Source organism: Heloderma suspectum, chromosome 6 (assembly GCF_057233095.1).
Source record: "Heloderma suspectum isolate Gila_16-S chromosome 6, 16-S_ref, whole genome shotgun sequence".
NCBI lineage: Eukaryota > Metazoa > Chordata > Lepidosauria > Squamata > Helodermatidae > Heloderma > Heloderma suspectum.
Genome location: NC_139463.1, coordinates 95260124 through 95283665, shown reverse-complemented (window position 1 = coordinate 95283665; position 23542 = coordinate 95260124). Strand labels below are relative to the sequence as shown.

Here is a 23542-nt window from a genome sequence, read left to right as displayed (position 1 = left end):
ATTAGTCTGGTAGGACTTGTTCTTGACAAATCCATGCGGGTTTGTAGTGATCACTGTATTAGTGTCAAGGTGACTACAGATCGAGAGCTTTATAATCTGTTCTAGAATCTTCCTAAGTACTGATGTCAGAGTAACTGGTCTATAATTCTATAGATCTTCCTTTTTGACCTTTCTGAAGATAGGGGCAACATTAGCCCTCCCCCAGTCCTCTAGTAGTTCATCCTTCCTCCAGGTTTTCTCAAAGCTGATAGACAGAGGTTCCGAGAGTCCATTCGCTATTTCCTTCAACACTTTATTTTCTTCCATTGAGAGGCTGTGGTTAATCTAGTAGCTGATAATAGACCCTATACAAATTCCAAATCTATTTTATGGAGAATAACACTTACATATTTTAATTTATAGTTATTGTATTCAGTGGGTCTGCATTTCCACATTCTCATTTTAGACATTTGATATGATTCTTGTATAATAATGAATTGTTCCTGAAACTGGAATTTGGATATTGTCAAGCCACAACTATTCCCCACATTTCTTGATAATGTCTCACAGAAGCAAATGCATGATGTGACATCGCATTGCACGTTTTCTTGCATCTTCACCACAGCATTGCAAGTCCACATGAAACAGTCAAGGAAACAGTCATGCAATGACACCAAAGTAGTTCATACATCTGTTACAACTAGAAATTATGAGTGGATGTGGGAAAAGACACACTTGAGAAGTGGCCACACATTTAATTTGACATCATGTTTGATTGAATGGATGGAGTTTGGTTGAATGTTAAAGAACACCAGTGGTGATTTTATATATATATGGTACTCAAAGCAATAGTGGTATAATAACATTGAAATTGAATTTCCTCCAACTGTTTTTCAATTAATCAAGTGCCCAGCAACTCAGACAGAAACTTGAGGAGCCTCTTTTGTTTCATCAATTTATACATGACACTTCTTTCTATCAAATCATGATTTTATCAGAGTTCATCATTGTCCAATGAAATTAATTTTATGTATCAGTAGTGAGAGTCAGTGTTCACTGAAAACTAAGGCTGCAATCCTATATACATGTGCTGGGGAGTAAACCACAGTAAATAAAATGGGCTTTGCTTCTCAGTAAACATGAATAGGGTTATGGCGCACATCTTTCCAAAGTGCCAATAACTGGATTTTACCTGGTTAAACCAGCTCTGCCACGTTATGACATTCTCATTGATGGTAAATGCTTGGCCTGAGGGAGCCTGCGGTTCCACCCTCCCAACATTCACACGATGAAAGGATTGGTTTGCAGAAACAATCCAGTTGCTAATATCAAATCCAGCTATTATATTCCCATTCTGGTCAAAGGAAATCTTGTCCCCAGCACTGTTGTTGAATGAGACTCTTTTCAGAAAGTGATGGAGCTAGAAGGAAAAGGAAAGAGTTTAGAAAAGGCTGCAATTGCATTTTTCAGACTATAATGTACACAATTCTCTTTTCAGGCTAAAGTGTCCACAGTTCTCACATAGGAGGTTCACAAATCAACAAGGGGAGGCTGATTGAAATATGGACTAAGATGAACATTTCACACTGGTGGGGAGAGGTGATGGGATTATTTATTAATGATGCCTCCTGTTAGAAATGCAATTAGCAGAGAAAAAATGGCAAAACGAAATGAGCGTTTACAAGTTCCACATGCACACAGGCTATCTTAGAATAATAAAAGGAGACCACACCCTTCTTCAGTGAAGGAAGGAAATGATTTGTTTCATTCACAAATCTTCTTACATATACAATGCAGGTACAGCATAGAGTTTCAAAAGGGTTTGTTCAGTGAGAGAGGACCAATGGTGGAAGTCAGAGAAGGGGGAGGAAGGGGAGGAGCAAAAGGAAGAAATCACAGGAAACCACACTGTAGGCTATAGAGATCCTAAGGCTAGCTCTGGTCAAAATTCCCATGGATGAATTAACTGCAATGCTGCCCCCTCCCAGTAACTTGCAGAGGAGGTTACAATATTCCCAGCAAAAGGAAAATGTGAGTGCAGGAAGTGTTTGGGAGACAGTTTGCTATATATGGGGATTGTTCTGACACCCAGGAGATGGTACATTTCCACATGATGGTGTTAAGCCCTTTACCTGCCACAGCTGTTGATTCTGAAGGTTCAGTCTGTCTCCATCCATCACTGCTGTGTGTATGAGTTTAGATGAGGAGAAGGCATGTAAAGCATGGGCTACAGCATAGACAGTGTTGTAGATGCTGTAGCTGTGGCCAGTCATACTCATTTCAAAAAAAGGCCCAGGAAGGCTCTCCAGCTTCTCCTCCCCTGTGCAGAGATTTCCTGCTACTTCACCCAAAACTGTGCTTGGGAATACACAGCCAAATGCATGCTTCCAGAAGTCCCTGATAAAACCATCACCTTCTGTGCTGGACGGGTTTCTGCTCTCAACATATGGCTTGAAACCTGGTAGGTCATTGGAGTGCATTGTGAAGGACAGAGCACCGTGAATTATTTGTGTATCCCAATTCCTTTGATAGACCGCTGAAGTGAGCTCCATCTGGGCTGTCATTACCCACACTTTACCACTGTTCCTCACATGTTTTCGTTCTGAGAGATATGGCAACCATCTCAAGTACACCATGGAATGAGATTCTCCATAGATCACCACTACGTTGGCTTTGCTGTCCTTGACTTTGCCATGTATTTCCACCCCTTGTTCCACCATATCAAGAAATGTACTAATAGAACTGAATTCGGGGATTCTTTCTATGAAGGCAAAGCAGACACCACTCTGAGAAAACTTTGGAAACACCGTTTGTACAAATCTTTCTCCATTGTCATCATCCATAATAAGAATCCCAATCCATGTCCACCTGAAATGCAGAAGCAAAGAGAGAATCCCCTCATTCTGAAGGGCTTCCTGAGGGGCCATCTGGTAGAAGGAAAGGCCTGGTGCTTTATCATTCATGTCTGGAGCAGGGCCATATATGAGCTAAAGAGAGATTGGAGAAGGGGAGAAAGATAATAACTGCAACCCCACTTTCCCTACCAGCACCCCTGTGGGGTGGTGGAAATCATGGCACCTGGGTTTACACAGTGATAGGGATGTGTGAAGGGGGAAAATGCTGACCCCCCAAAGGCATGTGGTGCACCCAGTCCACGAGGACCTCTGTTCCCTGAAAAGGGATGTGGGGGCAACTTGTAAATCAAGAACTAGGATTTATTTAATAGGGAGAACACCCAAAAGAACATCCAAATGAAACAATTTAAAGCAAGTCTCTAAACAATAGCAGGGAGAGAAGGGAGTCCAATAGTTATACAGGCCACAAATGCAAGTTATTCCTTAAAACCTGTCTGTAGTTGTGCAATTCAGGACCCAGAGGCAACTGTGGGCTTCAGTTACTGACAGTTGGTTATGGAGTTGTTATTGGTGGGTAATAAGGGGAAAGGCTGAATGCTGAAGCACTTTCCTGGGCCTCTTCTTTTCTCTCTGTCTTTCCCTCTTCACAGTTTCCTGAGAACCTCTCCTAATGAACTCTCTCTTTCTCTTTCTCCTCACAGCCTCCTCAGAACGCCCCCCCCCCCCGCACACACACACACCATAATGCCTCAGGGACAAAAAGTGTTGAACTCTAGACATTCCATCAGAGGATTACACTGCACAGGGTTAAACAACAGCAGCAGCATTTATATAGTAGTCCCAACTGTTCATAACAATTCACATACATTGGGCTGGTTCGCATGACATGGCAGGCTCATCGTGGGTTATTTAACCCACGATGAGCTGTGGCGCATGCCAGCCATGTGTGGCCACCATGAACATGTCATCCAAAACTGGCCAGTGTTGGTTATTCAAGGGGTAAACAAACCTCACACAACTAACTTAAGATTAAGCGAGGGTTATTTAGCCCTTGAATAACCCCTGATTGCCAGGTTTGGATGACACAGTGCAACCTCCTGTGTCATCCTATTGCCCCAATAATGGGTTGCATTTTCATAATGGCAGCTGCACACACCTGGCACACACCATGTCTCATAATCCATGGTCCAGAACCACCCAGAAAGCTTCACCTATTGGGTGGTATAGAAATGAAATGAATAAATACATAAAATAAAATCCACAATGAACCTGCTGTGTTGTGTGAGAACCAGGTCAATATGCCAGCCATTTTTACAACAACCCTGTAAGGTAAGTGAATGTTATCACTCCCAGGTTACAGATAGGGAGCCCTGAGAATAGTGGCTGTCGGTTTATCTCTGAGGGGGAAAGTGCACTGGGGGCAGTTTGGCTCAAAGCACGCTCTCTCTTTAGGTGTAACACTATATGAGCATTAAGTTAATGTGATTTTCATTTAAAAATATTTAGAAGCTGCCTTTTGGGACAAAGTCCATCCCAGGTGATAAAAAACAACATAAAATTATAATAATATAACATCATATTTAAACCTCTAAAATTCCAACATGCAGAAAAAACAACAACAACAATGCTTTCCATGAAACTAGCTTGTACTATAATAAACTGTTCATCTTCAAGTTACCTTGCAGATATCCTTTGGAAATTGTTCAAAATATAGTTCAGCCAGTATAGAACAATTTTTAAACCCACAGCAAGAAAATAGCAGCACACCCAATAAAAGCACCTCAGTTAAAAGCCATGTGAATCTGTTCTTTAAAGCCTCTTTGAATAGCAATAATGAGGGGCCAACTGTACATCCCTTTGAATTCCATAGAGCATGGACCACTAAGTGAGAAGGCCTGCCAGTCTAAAAGATCTTAAATCATGCCCTCCGATATCAATGTCAAGGAATGGGCAAGTTCATACAGGCACAGGAGGTCCTTCAGATAACAAGGAACAAAGGAAAGGTTCCTCCTGTGCAAGGACCGAGTCATTACTGACCCCTAGAGGGATGCCATTTTCCTTGCTGTTTTTCTGGCAGACTGTATAGTGGGGTGGTTTGCCATTACCTTCCCCATCAGATAACAAACATTATCTCAAATTATTTAAGTAAAAACTAGCACTTTGAATTGGACCAGGAAATGCACTGGTAACTAATGTAACTGGTACAGAAGCAGTGTCATATTTCAGACCACCTATTCCCATCAAGCACCCAAGCAGCCATATTCTGTACTAGTTGATGTTTCTGAGTTGTATGCAGAGGCAGCCCCACATAGAGTACATTATGGTGGTCTAGTCTAGATGTAACTAGTGCATGCCCAACTGGGGGTAGGTCTGCTTTCTCTAGGTGGGGTTGCAGTTGTTCTACCAACCTAAGCTAATAAAAGGAACTCTTGGCCACCAGTGCCACCTGTGCTTCCACAGACAGTGCTAAGGCTTGAGTCTTATTTCTGGGAGACAGGCAGGGTACAAGTCAAAGAAATAAATAAGCCCAGAAGAACCCCAAACTGAAAACTTGGTGTTTCAGCCCTGAAGGTTTAACAGGTGCATGCATTGTTAGCTATCGGGAAGGACCAAGAAAGTGAGAAATCAATTGTCCAGTTCCCATACTACTCACACGTGCATGCATGCACAGACACGCATGTGTCTCACCTGTGGAATCTTATAGATATCCAAGATAGTTGCCACATGAAGGGAGATTTCAGAGTCCAGTTCACCGAAGATGACGGCTATTAGATTATTGTGGACATCATATATATAGTTGGGGATAAGTATTTCCAGTGCAGATAGAAGTAGCATAGTGGCATGATAGGTCCTCCTTGCATTGTCATAGCTATCATAGATGCTGAAGCCCAAGGTGAGATTGGGTAAGATTTGAGGGTTTTCATTGATCTCCTTAACTGCAAACGCCAAAGCCAGGATGTGCTGGTAATTCTTAGGCACTACACTACAATGAGAATTGCATTCAGCATCAGAAGGGCATTCCACTCTTAGTTAAATTATTATCACTGCGTTCTATGTATGTTGTTGTTGTTATTATTCCTTGAAGCACTCTTTAGCCTAATGTGGCCTACACAAACATGACAAAGGCCCCATCTACACCTGGCTTTTACTGCGTGGCAGCTGCGAGTCGAGGTCCCTCATGATAGATGGCACAGTCGTGACTTCGCAGCCATCTGTGGTTTTTGCCCAGAAAAAGCGGAGTTGTTTTACTGCAATTTGGGGGGTTTGCTGCGGGTTCCCCCTCAGTTGCGGGCCGTCTGTTCCTTCCCCAAGCTGACTTCACATCTTACAGTGGGCATGTTATAGGCGTGTGTAGTGCCTGCATCACTCTGTGATGCCCCTTTGCTCCCCCATCCCTTTGCAGCTGTGCAGTTACAGAGGCACAGAAGGACATAATCATTTATTTAATCACACCTTTGCACATTTTTGCAGCTTCGTATCTTCTCAATGATTGCTTTTGGACTCAGTACCCAAGGTCTTGGGGGAGGAACAACATCGCTCTGGCCACCATTTCAGAGCTATGGATAGGCACGTAGTACTCACACTTGTGAGTGCAAACCATCGCGACAGTCTCAGGCTGGGGAGCTGACAAACTGATGGTGCGAAAATGAAGGAGCACAGAATACCCAGTTTTTACCTAAAACAGGGTCAGAAAGACACAGCAGAGCCCCTCAAATATAAAACAGCCACTGAAGTTTCGCACCCCCACACTCATGGGACTACACAGCTGTGCATTTCAGTAATGGCAAAAAAAAAAGGGGCACAGTGAGTCTCTTAGGGAAGCACGCAGTACATCGCGAGTGTATCACAGAGCATGGTGACTCAAAGCCGCATTGCTGCGCATTTGCGACGGGATGGGGGGGCAAAGTGGTCCCATTGTAGATGTGGCCCAAGACAAATCATATTAGTGTTCATTTTCAGAAAACAACACTCCCTATACTTTTCTGGGTAAGGTATATTTTAAAGCATGTTTACTATCATGAAGTCATAGACTGTATGTTAACATCTCCTGAAGGCTATTTAATGCAATCACTCTTGTATATATATATTCATAGCCATACTTAGTCTACACAGACCTTTCCCACCAACTATCTTACTAACATACTTTCAGTGGGGACAAAAAGTTCTACAAGAAACTGAAACTGAAGAGAACAAGGTAGAAGTAGTCTGTTTTAATATCAAGTATGAGGAATGCATGAAGGTGGCAATGAAACTCATAAACTAAAAGATACCTACAGTATCAGATGAAATAAATAAACAGCACTATATTTGAAGCTAAATCACAGAAATATCTGACAGAAGTGTGGTGGAGAATCATGAAGAAGAGAAATCTTGCTAATCTTTGCAAACACGAAAACATCAGCGTAAACGACTTTTATAAAGAAAGGCTTTTAAGGTCCTGGCACATTACTTGATAGATGAGCTTCATAATATCAACATGGACACATCAGATTTCCTAGGGTGATTATGGTGGGGTTTGACACATTATGGACATGTGTGCAGAAAAACTGGACTCAAAATGCTGTATACCTTAACTCTTTGAATTCCTTTCCTCAATACTGTTTTACATATTATTTCATTTATACTCTTTCATTCACCTAATCAAGGTTTCTTAGTATCAATAAAGATTGCCTCTTACTAAGTTCCTTTCTAAAAGCTTACTATCTGTCCCTTCTGCCTTCTTTCTAATTCATGGAATTGGCCTGTATCACTGTGGCTGTCTTCACCCCTGGCATTTTATTCCACTACAAACTGTTCCTTTTGATTCCTGATCCTTTCTGGGTTTGGCGCTTTCTTCACATGGAGCTTTTGTCCTGCAATTGAGATTGCTCCATCACGGAAGTTTGCGGGCTATTTACATGATGCTGTGTCCGTCCAGGGCATCTCCTGCACTAAATGCCCTTTCTTCCATTTTTAAATAGATCGCAGATAATGAGCTATCAAATTACCCTGCTGTGTTCTGCTTGAGTTTCCTCTGTGAATAGAGGAAAAGCGCCAAGAAGAGGAGCAAGATCAATGAAAGATAATGGAAGACTCAGATATGGGGAGAAGGAGGGGAAAAGGGGAGGCGGGAAAGGAAGCGGGTGAAAAAGGGACTCATTGTGATCCTGCATTTAAAATGGAAACAGAAAGCCCCGTTTTAAATGCAGGATTTCGGCTGGTGTAGAGATGCCCTTAGATTGGCCCTGTATACAGGCATCTCTCATAGTTCTTCCCTCCACTGTATTCCTTTTCATGGCTGGGCAGGGCTGCATGGAAAAATCAGGACAGAAGGTGGCTGCTGCCCCCCACCCTGATCATTGGTTCCTGTAACATGATTCATACTCCGCCCGTCCCTCCTTCCTGCCTTCCTTCCTGCCTTCCTGTATCCCCTCCTTATCTGTCATCAGCAGTGGGTGCTCTTCCCTCATATTCTGGCTTCCCATCTACTGGCTTGCTTCCCCCCTCCCCATGCACTGTTGTTGCTCCCCCCCATTTCTGGTTACCCAACAACCCTGTAAAGTGGGCTAGAAGAAGAGCCCCCCCCCACCGTGCTGTTGTTGCTCTTCCCCCATATTCTGGCTTCCCATCAAGTGCCCTCCCTGTTTTTGCTCTCCATCCTAATTCTGGCTACCCAACAACCCTGTAAGGTGGGCTAGCAGAAGAGATAGTGGCTGCCCCCCCCCCCGAGCTGGTGTTGCTCTTCCCCCATATTCTGTCTTACCAACAGCCCTGTAGGGTGGGCTAGCTGAAGAGATAGTGGCTGGCTTCCCCCCACCCCATGCTGGTGCTGCAGTGTTGTTGCTGTTTCCCCCGTATTCTGGCCTACCAACAACCCTGAAAGGTGGGCTAGGAAAGGAGATAGTGGCTGGCTTTCTCTCCCCCCCACCCCCGGTGGCTGCTCCGCAGCTGCTCCTGAATTTTGCTCTCACCCCAGATTTCCAGCAGGTGGAGGGTTTCCTGGAATTGCTAGGAGATGCCCCTGCCATTGCGGTTGTTTGGAAGAGGAGGCACAGCAGCAGCCATCACCACCATCTCAGCCATTGCTGAACCCGGGCGGGGTGGGGTGGGGAGTACCTATTCAGTGCAGCTCTGAAGTAAGCGGTGATGCACGTGCAGTGCCTGTAGTGGAATGGGAAAGAGGCGGAAACAGTCACCCAAAGGTGGGTCAGTGACCTGCCTCCACCCACCGATTTGTTGTTATGACAATGCTACTCGAGACCACCCAGCAACACCCCCAGCACACGCCCACACGAAGCAGGACAAAGCACTAAAGGGGAAATACACAGGGAGGGAATGGCAATTTCAATCACAAGCACAGAAAATGTCGGGTTTTCCCCATTCTCAGATAACACAGAAAGAAGGAGGGGAAGTTGTGAGACAGCAACAGGAGAGCAGCGTCGTCATCTAAAGCTCCCGTGGAAACCAGTGATTAAAGAATAACGCTCCTGCTAAAAAGACAAGGTGTGAAGACAGCCTGTGACTCTGAAAGGATCTTGAACTGTAAATCCTTTTAGCCAAAACATTTTGTATCGATGGAAACATTCTAGCCCAGGTCAGGAAAGGGCAGGGGGAGAGTGTGAATGGAGAGTAGATGGTTTTATTGCGGGAAGGCCTGATAGGGGTGCCTTGATACGTGCTGAAGATAGGGATGTCAGAGAATTCTGCCACGGATCTCGGTGAGTCCGAATGCCAGTGCATTCAGCCTCCTGAAATCTGTGGCGGAACAAAGCCCCCGCCCCCCCAACCCACGAAAGGTGCGCGAAACGGAGCACTTACCTGCTGCCGTCTGCGCTGACTTGCGAATGGCAGCCGCCCTGTGGCCACCATTCACTTCTTCATCACAGCCATGATAGGCTACGTAAGTATTTACGTAGCCTATCATGGCAAGCCAAAACCCCCCAAAACCAGTGTATGCAAGTGGCGGAGGCTACGGTGGCCGCCATTTGCGTTCCCTATTTTTAGCCGTTTTAGCCTATGTAAATATTTACGTAGGCTATTACGGCAAAAAAAAGGGGAATGCAAATAGCGTAGTGGGTGCTATTTGCATTCCTTTCCCCCCGACGTAATAGCCTATATAAATATTTACATAGGCTAAAATGGGGGGGGGAGAATGCAAATGGCACCCACTACGCTATTTGCGTTCCCCTTTTTTCCCACCTTAATAGCCTACGTAAATATTTACGTAGGCTAAAACAGCTAAAAATAGGGAATGCAAATGGCGGCTGCTGTAGCCACTGCCATTTGCGTATGCTGTTGTTTTTTTTTTTTTGCTTGCCATGATAGGCTACATAAATACTTACGTAGCCTATCACAGCAGCTTCGCAGGATGCAAATGGCGGCTGCAGTAGCCTGTCCGCAGCTGGAACTCCAGCTGCGGACGGCCCTTGCCGGCGGCTCCATGGAGCTGCTGCGGATTGGAGCCGCCCCAGGGAAGATTCCGGGGGGAGCGACAGAGCGCTTCCCCCCACCGTGACTCCAAGCCGCAAAAAGGTAAGTGACTTTCGTACATCCCTAGCTGAAGATTGCCAAAGTATCATTTATGAAAGATGGCGATGGGCCAAGACTTTACAACTTTGAGAGGTGTTGGGGAACCAGGAAGATGTGTCAGACTGTCAGTAAACAATCATCCATCTTGGAACTTGGATCAACATAGAACGTATTGAACGCCTCTTTAATGCCATGGGCCCCAACAAAGGAAAAAGGGTATAAAACACCTGAGCCTGCCAGTGTTCAGGAGGGGTGTGGTTGCAGCTGGATCATTGAATGTGCACATGCAACAGTACCCTTGATCCACAGGACACGTGTCAAGTGCTCTGGCCATGTGCTTGGTGGCGTGGGGTGGGTATGTATTGGGTAGAATTCAGGGAAGAGGATTTTACCATCCAGGGCATGGAAAAGCCACAGTTATCCTTGCACTGTCATACTCACTGTTTTGGAGGTTTTCAGACAGACAGCAGGTTCTGGCTTGAGTCTGGCTGGAACTGTATGCCCCTCACACAGTCAGCAAGCTCTGGCATGGGCTAGGCTGCAGGGAAGCTGTTTAACAATGAGTAGGGGTGTATGAAACCCACTTACCGTTCTGGGCCAGGCGTCCACAGGGTGGCGGGAGGTGAACCATCCCTCCACCTGGAATCCTGCCCAGCTGGCTCCACTCTGTGGTGAGTCCGCGGAGCTGCCAGCCGGGCCCATCCTCAGGCGGACTTCCGTCCACTGCCGGGCTGCAGCCACAAATGGCGTCTGGCGTAGGGGATGCCATTTGCGTCCCTGCTCTTTTCAGTGATAGGCTACGTAAATATTTACGTAGCCTATCACCGAAAAGAGAAGGGACACAAATGGCGTCCCCTACACTGGTCGCCATTTGTGGCCGCAGTCTGGGACAGCGGACGGACGGCAGCAGCGGACGGACCCGGACCGGCCAGCAGCAGGTAGGGTCCGTCTGGGGAGGATTTCTGGGGGGGGAGTAGTCCTTTCTGCCATGGACTCCAGGGGATCGGATTCCAAAGAATCCGTCCTTATTGGATTCTGTGGCGGATTTCTCTGCCATCCCTAACAACGAGAGACTAACTGTATATTTAGTCATTTAACGCACCACGTTTAGGTAACTAAGTTGTGACCAAGGAGCATATAGTTCCTTGAGGTACTTGCTAGGTTTTGACTGAGCATGCAGTTCCTTGAAGTTTTTGTAACTAAGTCTGCAACTAAGAGATGAACTGCCTCTTAAGCCTCAGATAGTTTGCAACTCTCTGAGGAGGCTCAGCTGTTGTTTGATTCTTTATTGTCAATACATCTCCTTTTTCTTTCACCTACATTGGTTGTGTGTGTCCTGTCTCCACCTCAAAAGATCCCAAACCCCTCAGCCTGATCAACTTGGGAATCCTGGGTATAAAATTAAAATTCAAACCTCACAGGTACATTTTTCCAAGTACCCAGAAAGTTACAACTACTAAATTCTAACTATTTGTAGAAATCCTGCTTTGTTTGCAGACTCACCTAGGTTTCACTCCAGGATCTTCAGTTACAAATGGATCTTGGGTAGCACTGGCTGGGGGGGACGGGACCTGTAGGAGAGCTCCCACTGTTATTAGTTGGTTGTACTGGGCTAGATGGACTAATTGTCTGAGTCAATATAATCTTCATATCTTTATCTGAGAGTCCTGCTCATAAGAAGTCCTGTATAAAATCTGAGAGAAGTCAGAAGCATGTGGCTAAGATGAAGGATTCAAATGGAGTATGTGAGGAAATCCATAAATATATGTTCTTCTGACATTCCCTCACTCTAGGCTGGCTCCAGGGTTTTGTTTAGGGGTGGGGATGGGGTAGCTTGGGCAAAAAAGCATCATTAAGCTCCCTTTGCCACTGCCCCTTCCTTTTCTTATCAATATAAAATGGGACTGGTTGCTTTATGTATTGGACAGGCACTTCATTACAAAAACATTTGATTTAATCAAGCCCGAAACCAAAGTTTACATTTGTGTTGCTGCATCAGTTGTACTGTGTTTTTGTGTGAGCTGCCTCATTTTCTCAGTGGAATCCTGTGCATGTCTACTCAGAAGCAAACCCCGTTGTGTTCAATAGGACTTCTGTGCAGGGAAATGAGCACAGAATTGCAACCTCAGTCACTGATGCTCCTTTGCTCAGCCGCATTATGAGCGCTTCTACACGAGGCTGCCTATTGCTGTATCTGCTTTCAGTTTTGTTGCAGAACTGAGATCCGAGCTCTATACAAAGAGCTTTCCCACTACATAATCTCTAGGGCCAGTTCTACACCTTGTGTCATACTTGATCCTTGCCCATCTTGGCTCATTATGGGCTGCAGAGAGAGACTGGGTGAGGGGATCAGGGTGGTGGTGAACGCCTCCCTTGAGGAGGGAGTGATGCCATCGGCCCTCAAGGAGGCAGTGATAAGACCGCTCTTAAAGAAGCCCTCCTTGGATCCTCAAGTTCTGAACAACTTTCGCCCAGTCTCAAATCTGCCATTTTTGGGCAAGGTGATTGAGCGGGTGGTGGCGGTGCAGTTGAAGGCACACTTGGAAGAAACTGATTATCTAGACCCATTTCAGTCAGGCTTCAGGCTTGGGCATGGGACAGAAATGGCCTTGGTCGCCTTGGTAGATGATATGAGGAGGGCTCTGGATAGGGGCGAATGCTCCTTCCTTGTTCTCCTCGACCTCTCAGCGGCTTTTGATACCGTTGACCACGATATCCTCCTGGACCACCTGGAGGGGTTGGGCATTGCAGACACTGTATTGCGGTGGTTCCGGTCCTTCCTCTCTGGCAGGTACCAGAGGGTAACACTGGGAGAGGAGGTTTTGGACCCGTGGCCACTTACTTGTGGGGTGCCACAGGGTTTCATCCTCTCCCCGATGCTATTTAACATCTATGTGAAGCCGCTGGGGGCTATCATCAGGAGGTTTGGGGTGCAGTGTCATCAATATGTGGATGACACGCAGCTCTACCTCTCATTCAAATCTTCACCAAGGTTGGCCGTAGAATCCCTGTCAAATGTCTGGAGACGGTGAGTGGCTGGATGGGGAGGAATAAGCTGAAGCTGAACCCTGACAAGACCGAGGTACTTTTGGTGGGAGACAAGAGGAGGCTAGGGGATGTTGACCTGGTGTTGAATGGGGTACGGCTACCCTTGAAAGACCAGGTCTGCAGCCTGGGGGTCATTTTGGACTCCCAGCTGTCCATGGAGGCTCAGGTGTCAGCTGTGAGCCGGACAGCACTGTATCAACTCCATCTGATACGGCGGCTGCGCCCCTTCCTTCCCAACCATCTGCTCCCATCGGTAGTACATGATCTGGTCTCCTCTCGTTTAGACTACTGTAATGCGCTCTATGTGGGGTTACCCTTGAAGACGGTTCGGAAACTGCAGCTGGTACAGAATGCGGCGGCTCGCCTGATTAAAGGCAGCTGCCGGCAAGATCACATCACTCCAGTGCTGAAGGAGTTGCACTGGTTACCAGTTGTTTTCCAGGCCAAATTCAAGGTGTTGGTTTTGACCTTTAAAACCCTATATGGTTCCAGCCCAGCCTATCTTAAGGAGCGCCTCCAGCAGCACCAGACAGGCCGCTTAACAAGATCAGCCTCGGATGGCCTTCTCTCTGTCCCATCAGCCAGGACAGCTAGACTGGTGGGGACGAGGGAGAGGGCCTTTTCTGTGGTGGCCCCCACTCTGTGGAACTCCCTCCCTAGGGAACTCTGTCATGCCCCCTCTTTAATGAGCTTCCGTCGTGCATTAAAAACGTGGTTGTTCAGGCAGGCATTTGGGGCAGGTTAGGGTATTTTAGAAAATGTTTTTATTGTAGAATTTTATTGTTTTAAACTGTTTTATTGTATGTTGTACATCGCCCAGAGTGGCTGGGTGACCAGCCAGATGGGCGATTAATAAATTTAATAATAAATAAATAAATAAATAAATATCATTACCATCCCATCATGGTAACGCTATATCCCTCTTGTGCATTTATACCTCGTAGGACACACAATGACATTTGTCGCAGTATTTTGGATAATGTGAAATACAAAGCAGGAAATAACACTACAATAGCAGTATATAGAATGTAGAATGTGCCCCAACAGTTAGCAGTGTACTTCCATATTGCTATACAGCAGTAGTGTAGATCTAGCCTATGTGAATCTGTGCTATAGTGGAATATTTCAATTATATATGTAGGAAACGGCTTTTTCTTTTGCTTTCAGAAATAATACCATGTTTTCCCTGCTCAAAACAAACAAACAAAAAACCCTCTTTAAAACATTCTCTTAAAAACAGATGTGGAACTGAAGGATCATGATGTTATCTAATGAACCTTCTTAGATAACTGAAGGATCATGATCTCCATCTAATGCACTGCAATGGAGAGAACAGTTCTGATAGCGCCCAATAATAGTCTTCAGACACATGGAGGAAGAAAGCCAGACTATGAAGCACATGGTCTTCGATGTCTATATACTAATGCCCAGAGTATGGGAAACAAACAGAACGAACTTGAACTCTTAATACAAGAGGGAAATTATGACCTGATAGGTATAACTGAGACTTGGTGGGATGACTCTCATGACTGGAATACAGCAATTGAAGGATATAACTTGTTCAAAAAGAACAGGAGGAACAGAAAGGGAGGTGGGGTTGCACTGTATGTGAAAAATACATATCTCTGCACAGAAATACAGGAGGAGGAGCTTGATAGCCCCATCGAGAGCATCTGGGTTGAAATAAATGGAGCAAAGAATAAAAGGAACCTGGTGGTCGGAGTCTACTACCGGCCACCCAATTAAGGAGAAGACAAGGATGAAACTTTTGAAAAGCAAATAGCCAATGTTTTAAGGGAGCATGATGTAGTAGTAATGGGGGACTTCAATTTCCCCGATATTTGTTGGGAGACAAATTCTGCAAAACATGGCCCCTCCAGGAAATTCCTGACTTGTGTGGTGGATAACTTCCTCCTACAGAAAGTAGAGGAAGGAACTAGAGGATCGGCTATCCTTGACTTGATCCTAACCAACAGAGATGACTTAGTGGATAAAGTAGCAGTTACAGGAACTCTGGGAGAAAGCAACCATGTTGTACTTGAGTTCTTGGTTCTAAGGGAAGCAAAAGCCGAGTGTAGTCAAATGCGTACCCTGGATTTTAGGAAAGCTGATTTTCATAAACTCAGAACAATGATAAGTAAGGTCCCATGGCAAGCGATGCTAGCAAGAAAAGGAGTCCAAGATGGGTGGGAGCTTTTAAAAACGGAAATTCTCAAGGCACAATCACAAGCAATTCCAACAAGAAGAAAAGGTGGAAGACAAAAGAATAAGCCAATGTGGCTTCACAAAAAGCTTAGGGATGACCTGAAAACAAAAAAGGACACATATAGGAAGTGGAAAGAAAGCCAAGTAACAAAGGAAGAGTACAGGCAGATAGCACAGAATTGCAGGGATGGCGTCAGGAAGGCTAAAGCTGAGAATGAGCTGAGGTTAGCAAGGGATGTTAAAAACAACAAAAAGTCTTTCTTCAGCTACGTGCATAGTAAAAGGCAGAGGAAAGAAATGGTGGTTCAGCTATTAAATAAGGATGGCAAAACGATAACAGATGACAAAGAAAAGGCAGAGGTGCTCAATTCCTACTTTGGCTCAGTCTTCTCCCAAAAGAAGACTTTGCCCCCTGGCAAAGGCGAAGTACAGGCTGAAGGGGCAGGATTGCAGCTTGAGATCAACAGGCATATGGTCAAGGAACACCTCATTACTTTGAATGAGTTCAAATCTCCAGGGCCAGATGAACTGCACCCTAGAGTCATAAAGGAACTGGCAGAAGAACTCTCAGAACCGCTGTCTATTCTCTTTGAGAAATCATGGAGGACGGGGGAAGTGCCAGATGACTGGAGGAGGGCTAACGTTGTCCCGATCTTCAAAAAGGGTAAAAAGGAGGAGCCTGGGAACTACAGACCAGTCAGTCTGACATCAATCCCTGGGAAAATTCTGGAGCAGATCATAAAGCAATCCATCTGGAAGCACCTTGACAACAATGCCCTGATTACTCTAAGCCAACATGGATTTGTCAAAAACAAGTCCTGCCAGACAAATCTGATCTCATTTTTTGATCAAGTAACCTCCCTTGTAGACCATGGGAATGCTGTAGACCTCATATACCTCGACTTCAGCAAAGCTTTTGACAAAGTGCCCCATGATATCCTGATGAGCAAACTAGCTCAAAGTGGGCTAGATGAAACAACGATCCGGTGGATCCACAGTTGGCTACAGAATCGGACTCAAAGAGTGCTTATCAATGGGACCTTCTCAAACTGGGGAGAGGTAACGAGTGGGGTACCGCAGGGCTCAGTTCTGGGCCCAGTGCTCTTCAACATTTTTATTAATGACTTGGAGGAGGAGGTGCAGGGAATGCTGATCAAATTTGCAGATGACACAAAACTGGGCGGGATAGCTAATACTTTGGAAGACAGAAACAAAATTCAAAGTGATCTGGATAGACTGGAGCGCTGGGCAGAAAACAACAGAATGACATTTAATAGGGACAAATGCCAAGTTCTGCACCTAGGAAAAAGAAACCAAATGCACAGTTACAAGATGGGGGATACGTGGCTCAACCACACTACAAGCGAGAAGGATCTTGGAATGGTTGTCGATCACAAGCTGAATATGAGCCAACAATGTGATGTGGCTGCAAAAAAGGCCAATGCTCTTTTGGGCTGCATTAATAGAAGCATAGCTTCCAAATCCCGGGAAGTACTAGTTCCCCTCTACTCAGCACTGGTTAGGCCTCATCTGGAGTACTGTGTCCAGTTCTGGGCACCACACTTTAAGAAGGATGCAGACAAACTGGAGAGGGTTCAGAGGAAGGCAACAAAGATGATCAGGGGACTGGAAACAAAGCCCTATGAAGAGAGACTGAAAGAACTGGGCATGTTTAGCCTTGAGAAGAGAAGACTGAGGGGAGATATGATAGCACTCTTCAAGTACTTGAAAGGTTGTCACAGAGAGGACGGCCAGGATCTCTTCTTGATCATCCCAGAGTGCAGGACACGGAATAATGGGCTCAAGTTACAGGAAGCCAGATTCCGGCTGAACATCAGGAACAACTTCCTGACTGTTAGAGCAATACGACAATGGAACCAATTACCTGGGGAGGTGGTGGACTCTCCCACACTGGAGGCCTTCAAGACGAGGCTGGACAGCCATTTGTCAGGGATGCTCTGACTTGGATTACTGCACTGAGCAGGGGGTTGGACTCGATGGCCTTGTAGGCCCCTTCCAACCCTACTATTCTATGATTCTATGAACCCATAAACAACCTTCAGTAAGGAATCACAAGTGCCCAATAAATGCCTCATGTAGCAAAGCTCTTAGTCCTGAAAGCTCCCAAAGGAGGAGGATGAAGAAGAGGCACCTGGCAGGTCCCACTGTCCCTTCCAGGGATCATTTTACATCCCATTCTGTCAATCACCCACTCCCAGCTCAAGGGGGGGGGGCTTGTGTCCCCCAAAGAAAAGAGCTGTAGCCACTCTCCAGCCCCCCCCCCCCTTGCCTCCTCCAACCCTCTCCCAGCTGGCCAGCAGCATTTGGAAGCCTCCAGGCTGCTGGTGGCCATGCCTCCCCCTCCACCCCCAGCCGCCTCTTCCTGAATCCCCTACTGGAGCTCAGCTTTCCAGCACCTGCAGATGACATCAGCAAGGGACAACAGTGTCTTGGAGGGGAGCTTCCCTCAGCTAGGTCCTGGCACCCCTTCTCACAGAGCTGTGGAGGGGCTAGTGGCAGGCCTGAGAATGTGGCCACTGGCCAGGCAGCAGTGGGCTTTCTTGAGGACCTGGGCCCTTGGCAGCTGCCCTAAGGGCTCACTGCTAATGCCAGCCCTGCCCTCATTAACCTCTGCATGTCTCTTTAGAACGCGTCCCATTGCGTTCAACAGGGCTTGCTTACAGGAAAGCCTACATAAGACTGCATCCTTTCATTGCATTCTTTTTGCTGCAGCTTAAACTTTAAGCCAATCAAGGCTGCCGCTCATTCTAGCACCAAAAATACATTTCAATAATAGCAAAGGGAAAAATCAAGCCCTTCCTTACACAAGGTCCTCGGGCAGTGCCGGCGGGGCTTCTTCGGTGAACGTGATTGAAGTGGAGACAATGCCAGCCTGAGAAACAATGGCGCCAATGATGAGATCTCCCTTCTGATGATACTGGTGAAGTGGAGGGTGCAGCTTTTGAACCCTACATTTAATCAAGTGAGCTTTACACGCCATGTGAGGAAACAGGCCCATTAGCCAGACCAGTAAAAACATAAGCCCGGATAAAAGTACAAATCTTCCCTCTATACACAGATTCCCCTATTTATGTATTCTCTACCGCATTTTGTGATTAAAACTGCTTGGCTTTAGGGTAGTTTAGTCTGCTGAGAGGCCTAAATCTTGGTGTACCCAAGATCAGATTAGTGGATTCTTATCCTGGTTTACTCTCTCTCTCTCCCTTGCTATAAATTGTTCTGGAGGTATTTATAACATCCTCACAATCTTTGCTATTCTAGCAGCCACTAAAACTCCACAGAGGTTTTTTGAGAAGCAGAAGAATTGATTACAGTTCTTTATCCACCGGGGACGTAATTATTAAGTCAAAGTTGGGGATTCCATATGGAATTGCTAAAGAAAATGTGTTTGTCACAGATTTTGAACAAAAGCTTTATCTTCTACTTAGATAACAAGGGACATTTGGTCTCGGAATAACAGGGCTCTCCAAACATTTGGGTCAATAGGCATATTTGGAACTTTGAGGAAGTATCATAGGTGCCATCACAAAATGGCTGCCATGGTGGACACAACCAGTCACAAAACACTTGTTTCACAGAAAGGCAAACAGGTGAACTAAGAGACAAGTAACTTGCCCAAGAACCTGAACATCAGGCTTGAGATAGGGTCTGAGCCCCAAACCACAAACACACACCTTTGAACCTACAGTTTTCTGCTCCAGCAGAAGTGGGGTGGCCACTTACACATCACCAAAAAAGATGACACCAATTTGCATAACATCTGTATATGCAAATGTGTAGGCATGGGTGCAAATTTAGAAATATTAACTATAATTTAAATAGAAATACAGTATATCTCACCATAGTGGAGAGACTGACCAGATGACCTGTGTGCCTTCTCTGTCTGCTGATGGGCAGCTTCAAGGCCCCTGCTTTTCTCCCTCCTTATGGTCCTTCATCTTTAAACCAGACTTGGAAGGGACAGCCCATCAAATAGAGGACACCTTCAAACAGACGACTGTCTTCTGCCAGCTCTCCATCCCTAAACAGGAGTCTATTTCAGAGGCAAACCTGAAGAGATTGCAGATGTGGGGGCTGAGCCCCACAACACAACCACACTCTTTTGAACCCACAATTCTCTCTCCAATTCAGGATCCCCCACAAATGCTCTCTCTTCCCCTGCACTCCATATTCCCAGACACAACATCCACCCACCTCAGTCACTCATTTCTCTTTTTCAGGAGCATCCCCACCCCCAACACACACACAAACATACCCCCCATACACCCCATTGGGCTGCCCCACAGGCCTCCTTAACCCCTCCTGTTCTTCTCTGCAGCCCTCCCCACCTCCACTATCCCCTATTTCTCTTCTTTCCCCATTGGGTTACCCTCAGCCCTGGTCTCTATACTTCCCTCTCCCACTCCATTGGGACATCTCCAGTTCTCTCCCGGCTTCCCTGGTACCATCCTGTCACCCCCCCCCCATAACAGGCAATGGCAACAGGCTTCCTTACTTCCTTCCCCCAAGGTGGCCAGGAGTGCTTTAGACTGAATTACTGGCCTTTAGTCACCCAACGTCTTTACTTCCTAAGAGTCCCTGAGTCTATGTGCAGCCCAAAGCCTTGTGGGAGTGGGGGAATACCCTGCAGCTAGAGACCACCACTTCCCTCTAAAGTGCTCCTGCCCACCTACTTTTATGAAATATAAATTAAAATTATCACAGGTAAAAGTGCAACTTGGTAGTGTGGGAGCGAGGAACGTAATGATTTTGAACAGAAATCATTTACTAAGTTTATTAAATTTAAGTATTTTTGTAAAGCAGTGCCTTCTCCCTTCTAAAAGGTGCCCACAGTGATTTACATAGAATATGAAGTTAAACAACTGAGCTCACACCTGAACTCACACATCTTTTCTGGGATGAAGTGTTGTTGGGGAGATGCTATTTGAAACAAACAAGTAGCATGCTGGAAGAAGGGTTTAAGCCTTCCACTAAACACCTCTTTGAAACTACAACACCATACCACCAACACTGTTTTATCTTCACCAAGCATGTCAGGAGGATCCAAAGCAACCGTGGGTAGGTTCTGCATTCTGTGTGGTCTTGGAAATCTCGATGTAGTACAGAATTAATATTTTCCTTTCAGTCTCCAAAGCCATTCTTTGGAACCAAATATCTAATACTAGAAAGCAATCCCACAAATCTTGCAGCATGCCTGCTGGTGGAAATCTTGGCGTGGTGTTGAATGATTTTTGTTGTTGTCTCATTCGAGATGGTGCAATTCAAAATCCGGAATAAAAAACTTGAATTCCAATGTAATTCAGGTTTATCTTGTAGTGACACACACAAATAATATAAGGATGATGAGGGGTGCAAGGAGAGGGTTCCCTCTCACTGATCAACCCATCTTTTAAACCCATCTGGTCCTTTAAACCAGCAGGTTTTTTGATGATTGAATATTCGTGAGGGTCTTCCATGTGATCCTCGCCAATGTGGATTCTACCTCGGGGAAGAACCACTATACCTGCATATCCTTATGTGCGGGATTCTTATGACTCCTGATGATATGAGAGAACCCATGACTGTCGCACATGTTCTTTTGAGCCTACCTAGGAGCGATCACACAGAACTCAAAAGCCATAGGAAGCAGGCCACTTCGGGGTTGATTTTCTCTTGGTTTCTTGAGGCTCAAAAATCTGTCTACGTCTTTAGGACTAGACAGCCAGATACATGGCCAGAGGACTGCCAGTCCCTTGGTGGATCACATGTTTTATAGGCCTGGCTAATACACTTTCAATTAAAGTTGTACGTGGCTGATAATATCAATACTTACTGACTGATCGCAGGATTTGGGCAGATGCCCATGATTTTTCTACAGAAATTTCAAACACAAATGACCTGAAAACATGATAATTTACAAATGAATATATTCATTTATTCGAAGCATTTTTACCCCACTGAACAGCAAAAAAATCTCCAAGAGGGGCTAAAAGACATGGCATGACACGGGGAGGGGGATAGGGATGGAGAAGGAAAAAACTCAACCAGGCTTGAGTTTTTAAACTTACAGTTCTTGCAATGATTGGCTGGGATGGGGACATTCAGGACTGTCTCCTGCTTGGTGACAGTTAGGAAGAAGAGGAGCCAAAGACACCTGGTCTCTCAACTGAGCCAAGCAATAGAATAGTTCTCCTTCCTTCCTTTCCCTCTGCTTTAGCCTGATGGAATGGATGGAACAATATGCAAGGATGCCTCTGAGAGATTCATTGAAACAGAATCATGGGCTTTTTCTTTTTTAAGTTTAAATTTTGAAATCTGTATCAAGACGGTCTACCCAGAGGGAAGATAAGAGCAAAATATAGGGGTACCAGTTGGGTTATAAACATGATGGCTTCCCTTTAAGGTACACTTTGATTCAGTTTTCCACATGACATATGTAAGCTAGGGAGACTTTGAAGATATGTGGGGAAGATGTATAAACGACAGCTGCTCACTAGGAAATTCTCAGCAGAAATGTTCTGCTTGCATGCACACTTGCATCTTTCACATCTCCAGATTACAAAGTTTAACAAACTACCGAGATATTTAAATGCTTCAAAATTATCTTCTTATTAGCTGTTCCCTTTTGTTCAGCTCAGGTCTGCATACAATAATATAAAATTTTGGAGAAAAGATGCAACCCAGCAACCCAATGCTGGAGGCCAATATGGAGAAGATCTCCGCAGCTACCATCAATTTTCCCTTTGTGCTGACATAGGTAGGAACAAAGGATAACCAAACACTGCAAAAGACCAGCATACTGAAAGTGATGAATTTAGCTTCATTGAAACTATCCGGTAACTTTCTGGCAAGGAAAGCCACAGTGAAACTGATAATTGCCAGGAAGCCCATGTAGCCCAAGACAGAATAAAATATCGTCACAGAACCTTCATTACATTCCAGTACAATTTCTTTAGTCACTGAATGCATGTCAACATCTGGGAATGGGGGAGAGGTTCCCAGCCACACAGTACAGATGCCTGCTTGGACTAGCGAACAGCAAAGAACAATGCAGGTGGTTAATCTTTTCCCCACCCATTTCCTTATCCTGGATCCTGGCCTGGTGGCCATGAAAGCCAGAATGACAGTGATGGTTTTTGCCAGCACACAAGAAACAGCCACCGAAAAGGTCATGCCAAAGGCAGTTTGTCGGAGGAGACATGTCACATTCTGAGGATAGCCGAGGAATAGGAATGCACAAAGGAAGCAGAGGAGAATGGAGATGACGAGTGTGTAGGTGAGGCTCCGGTTGTTTGCTTTGACTATGGGAGTGTCGTGGTGTTTCATAAATGTTCCCAGCACTAGAGATGTGATGAAAGAAAAGGAAAGAGCAAAGGAGGCTAAACTGAGCCCCAAAGGTTCTTCATAAGACAAGAAGGTTACAGTCTTGGGGATACAAAAATCCTGACCCTTGTTGGGATACTCTTTGTCTAAGCATTTGTTACAGTCATTCATGTCTGAAAAAGAAATGATGTGGTCTTCAGCTTACACACAAAAGTGCCCTAAATTTCAACATAAATTGGCAACAGTGCCTCCCACACAGATATAAATTCTCAGTTCAAATTGGCATATATAATCAGTGCTAATACTGTGAAATGTGGCAGGGGGTGGATTGCTTGGTTTAGAATAGGGATGGATGGACATGCCATTTCCTCTCCGGTGTGAGGACACATCGATCATGGGTTAACCCCTCCCAGTGTGCAAAACATGCAAGGAACATGTGGCCAGGCTTTCTGCCTAGGTTCTGGCCTCTGTGGGTCCTCCCATCCATTTCTTTCCTTGCCTCCACTTGGAACAGAGCTGGTTCTAATTTCTCTTTCAACAAACTTTCTATTTAGGGATCAGTATTTTCATACTCTCTTCCTATCTTTTTCCTTAGCAAACCTAGAGTTTTTTCTAGGGATGTA

General features: G+C 45.4%; 2 protein-coding genes across 2 annotated transcripts in view; both read right to left on the bottom strand.

Moving 5' to 3' along the window:
- Positions 1 to 64: 64 nt before the first annotated feature.
- Positions 65 to 18597, bottom strand: LOC146341906 (vomeronasal type-2 receptor 26-like). The gene is made up of 5 exons (XM_084807747.1): positions 18422 to 18597; positions 5523 to 5817; positions 2112 to 2966; positions 1172 to 1399; positions 65 to 73 (listed from the first exon to the last, which is right to left on the bottom strand). The coding sequence occupies exons 1-5, from the start codon at positions 18595 to 18597 to the stop codon at positions 65 to 67; spliced, it is 1563 nt and encodes a 520-aa protein (XP_084663873.1).
- A 3599-nt stretch (positions 18598 to 22196) lies between these two features.
- The window catches only part of LOC146341905 (vomeronasal type-2 receptor 26-like), a 34964-nt gene continuing 33618 nt past the window's right edge, over positions 22197 to 23542 (bottom strand). The window contains exon 7 of the mRNA XM_084807746.1: positions 22197 to 23092. Within this exon, the coding sequence (XP_084663872.1) occupies positions 22197 to 23092 (896 nt within the window). The remainder of the gene's footprint in view (positions 23093 to 23542) is intronic.

Coding starts and splice junctions, on each gene's coding strand:
- LOC146341906 (XM_084807747.1), bottom strand. CDS start 18,597: ATGGCGTGTAAAGCTCACTTGATTAAATGTAGGGTTCAAAAGCTGCAC. Junction 5,818..18,421: donor GCACTGCCCGAGGACCTTGT/GTAAGGAAGGGC, acceptor TTCTCATTGTAG/TGTAGTGCCTAAGAATTACC. Junction 2,967..5,522: donor ATATCTATAAGATTCCACAG/GTGAGACACATG, acceptor ATCTCTCTTTAG/CTCATATATGGCCCTGCTCC.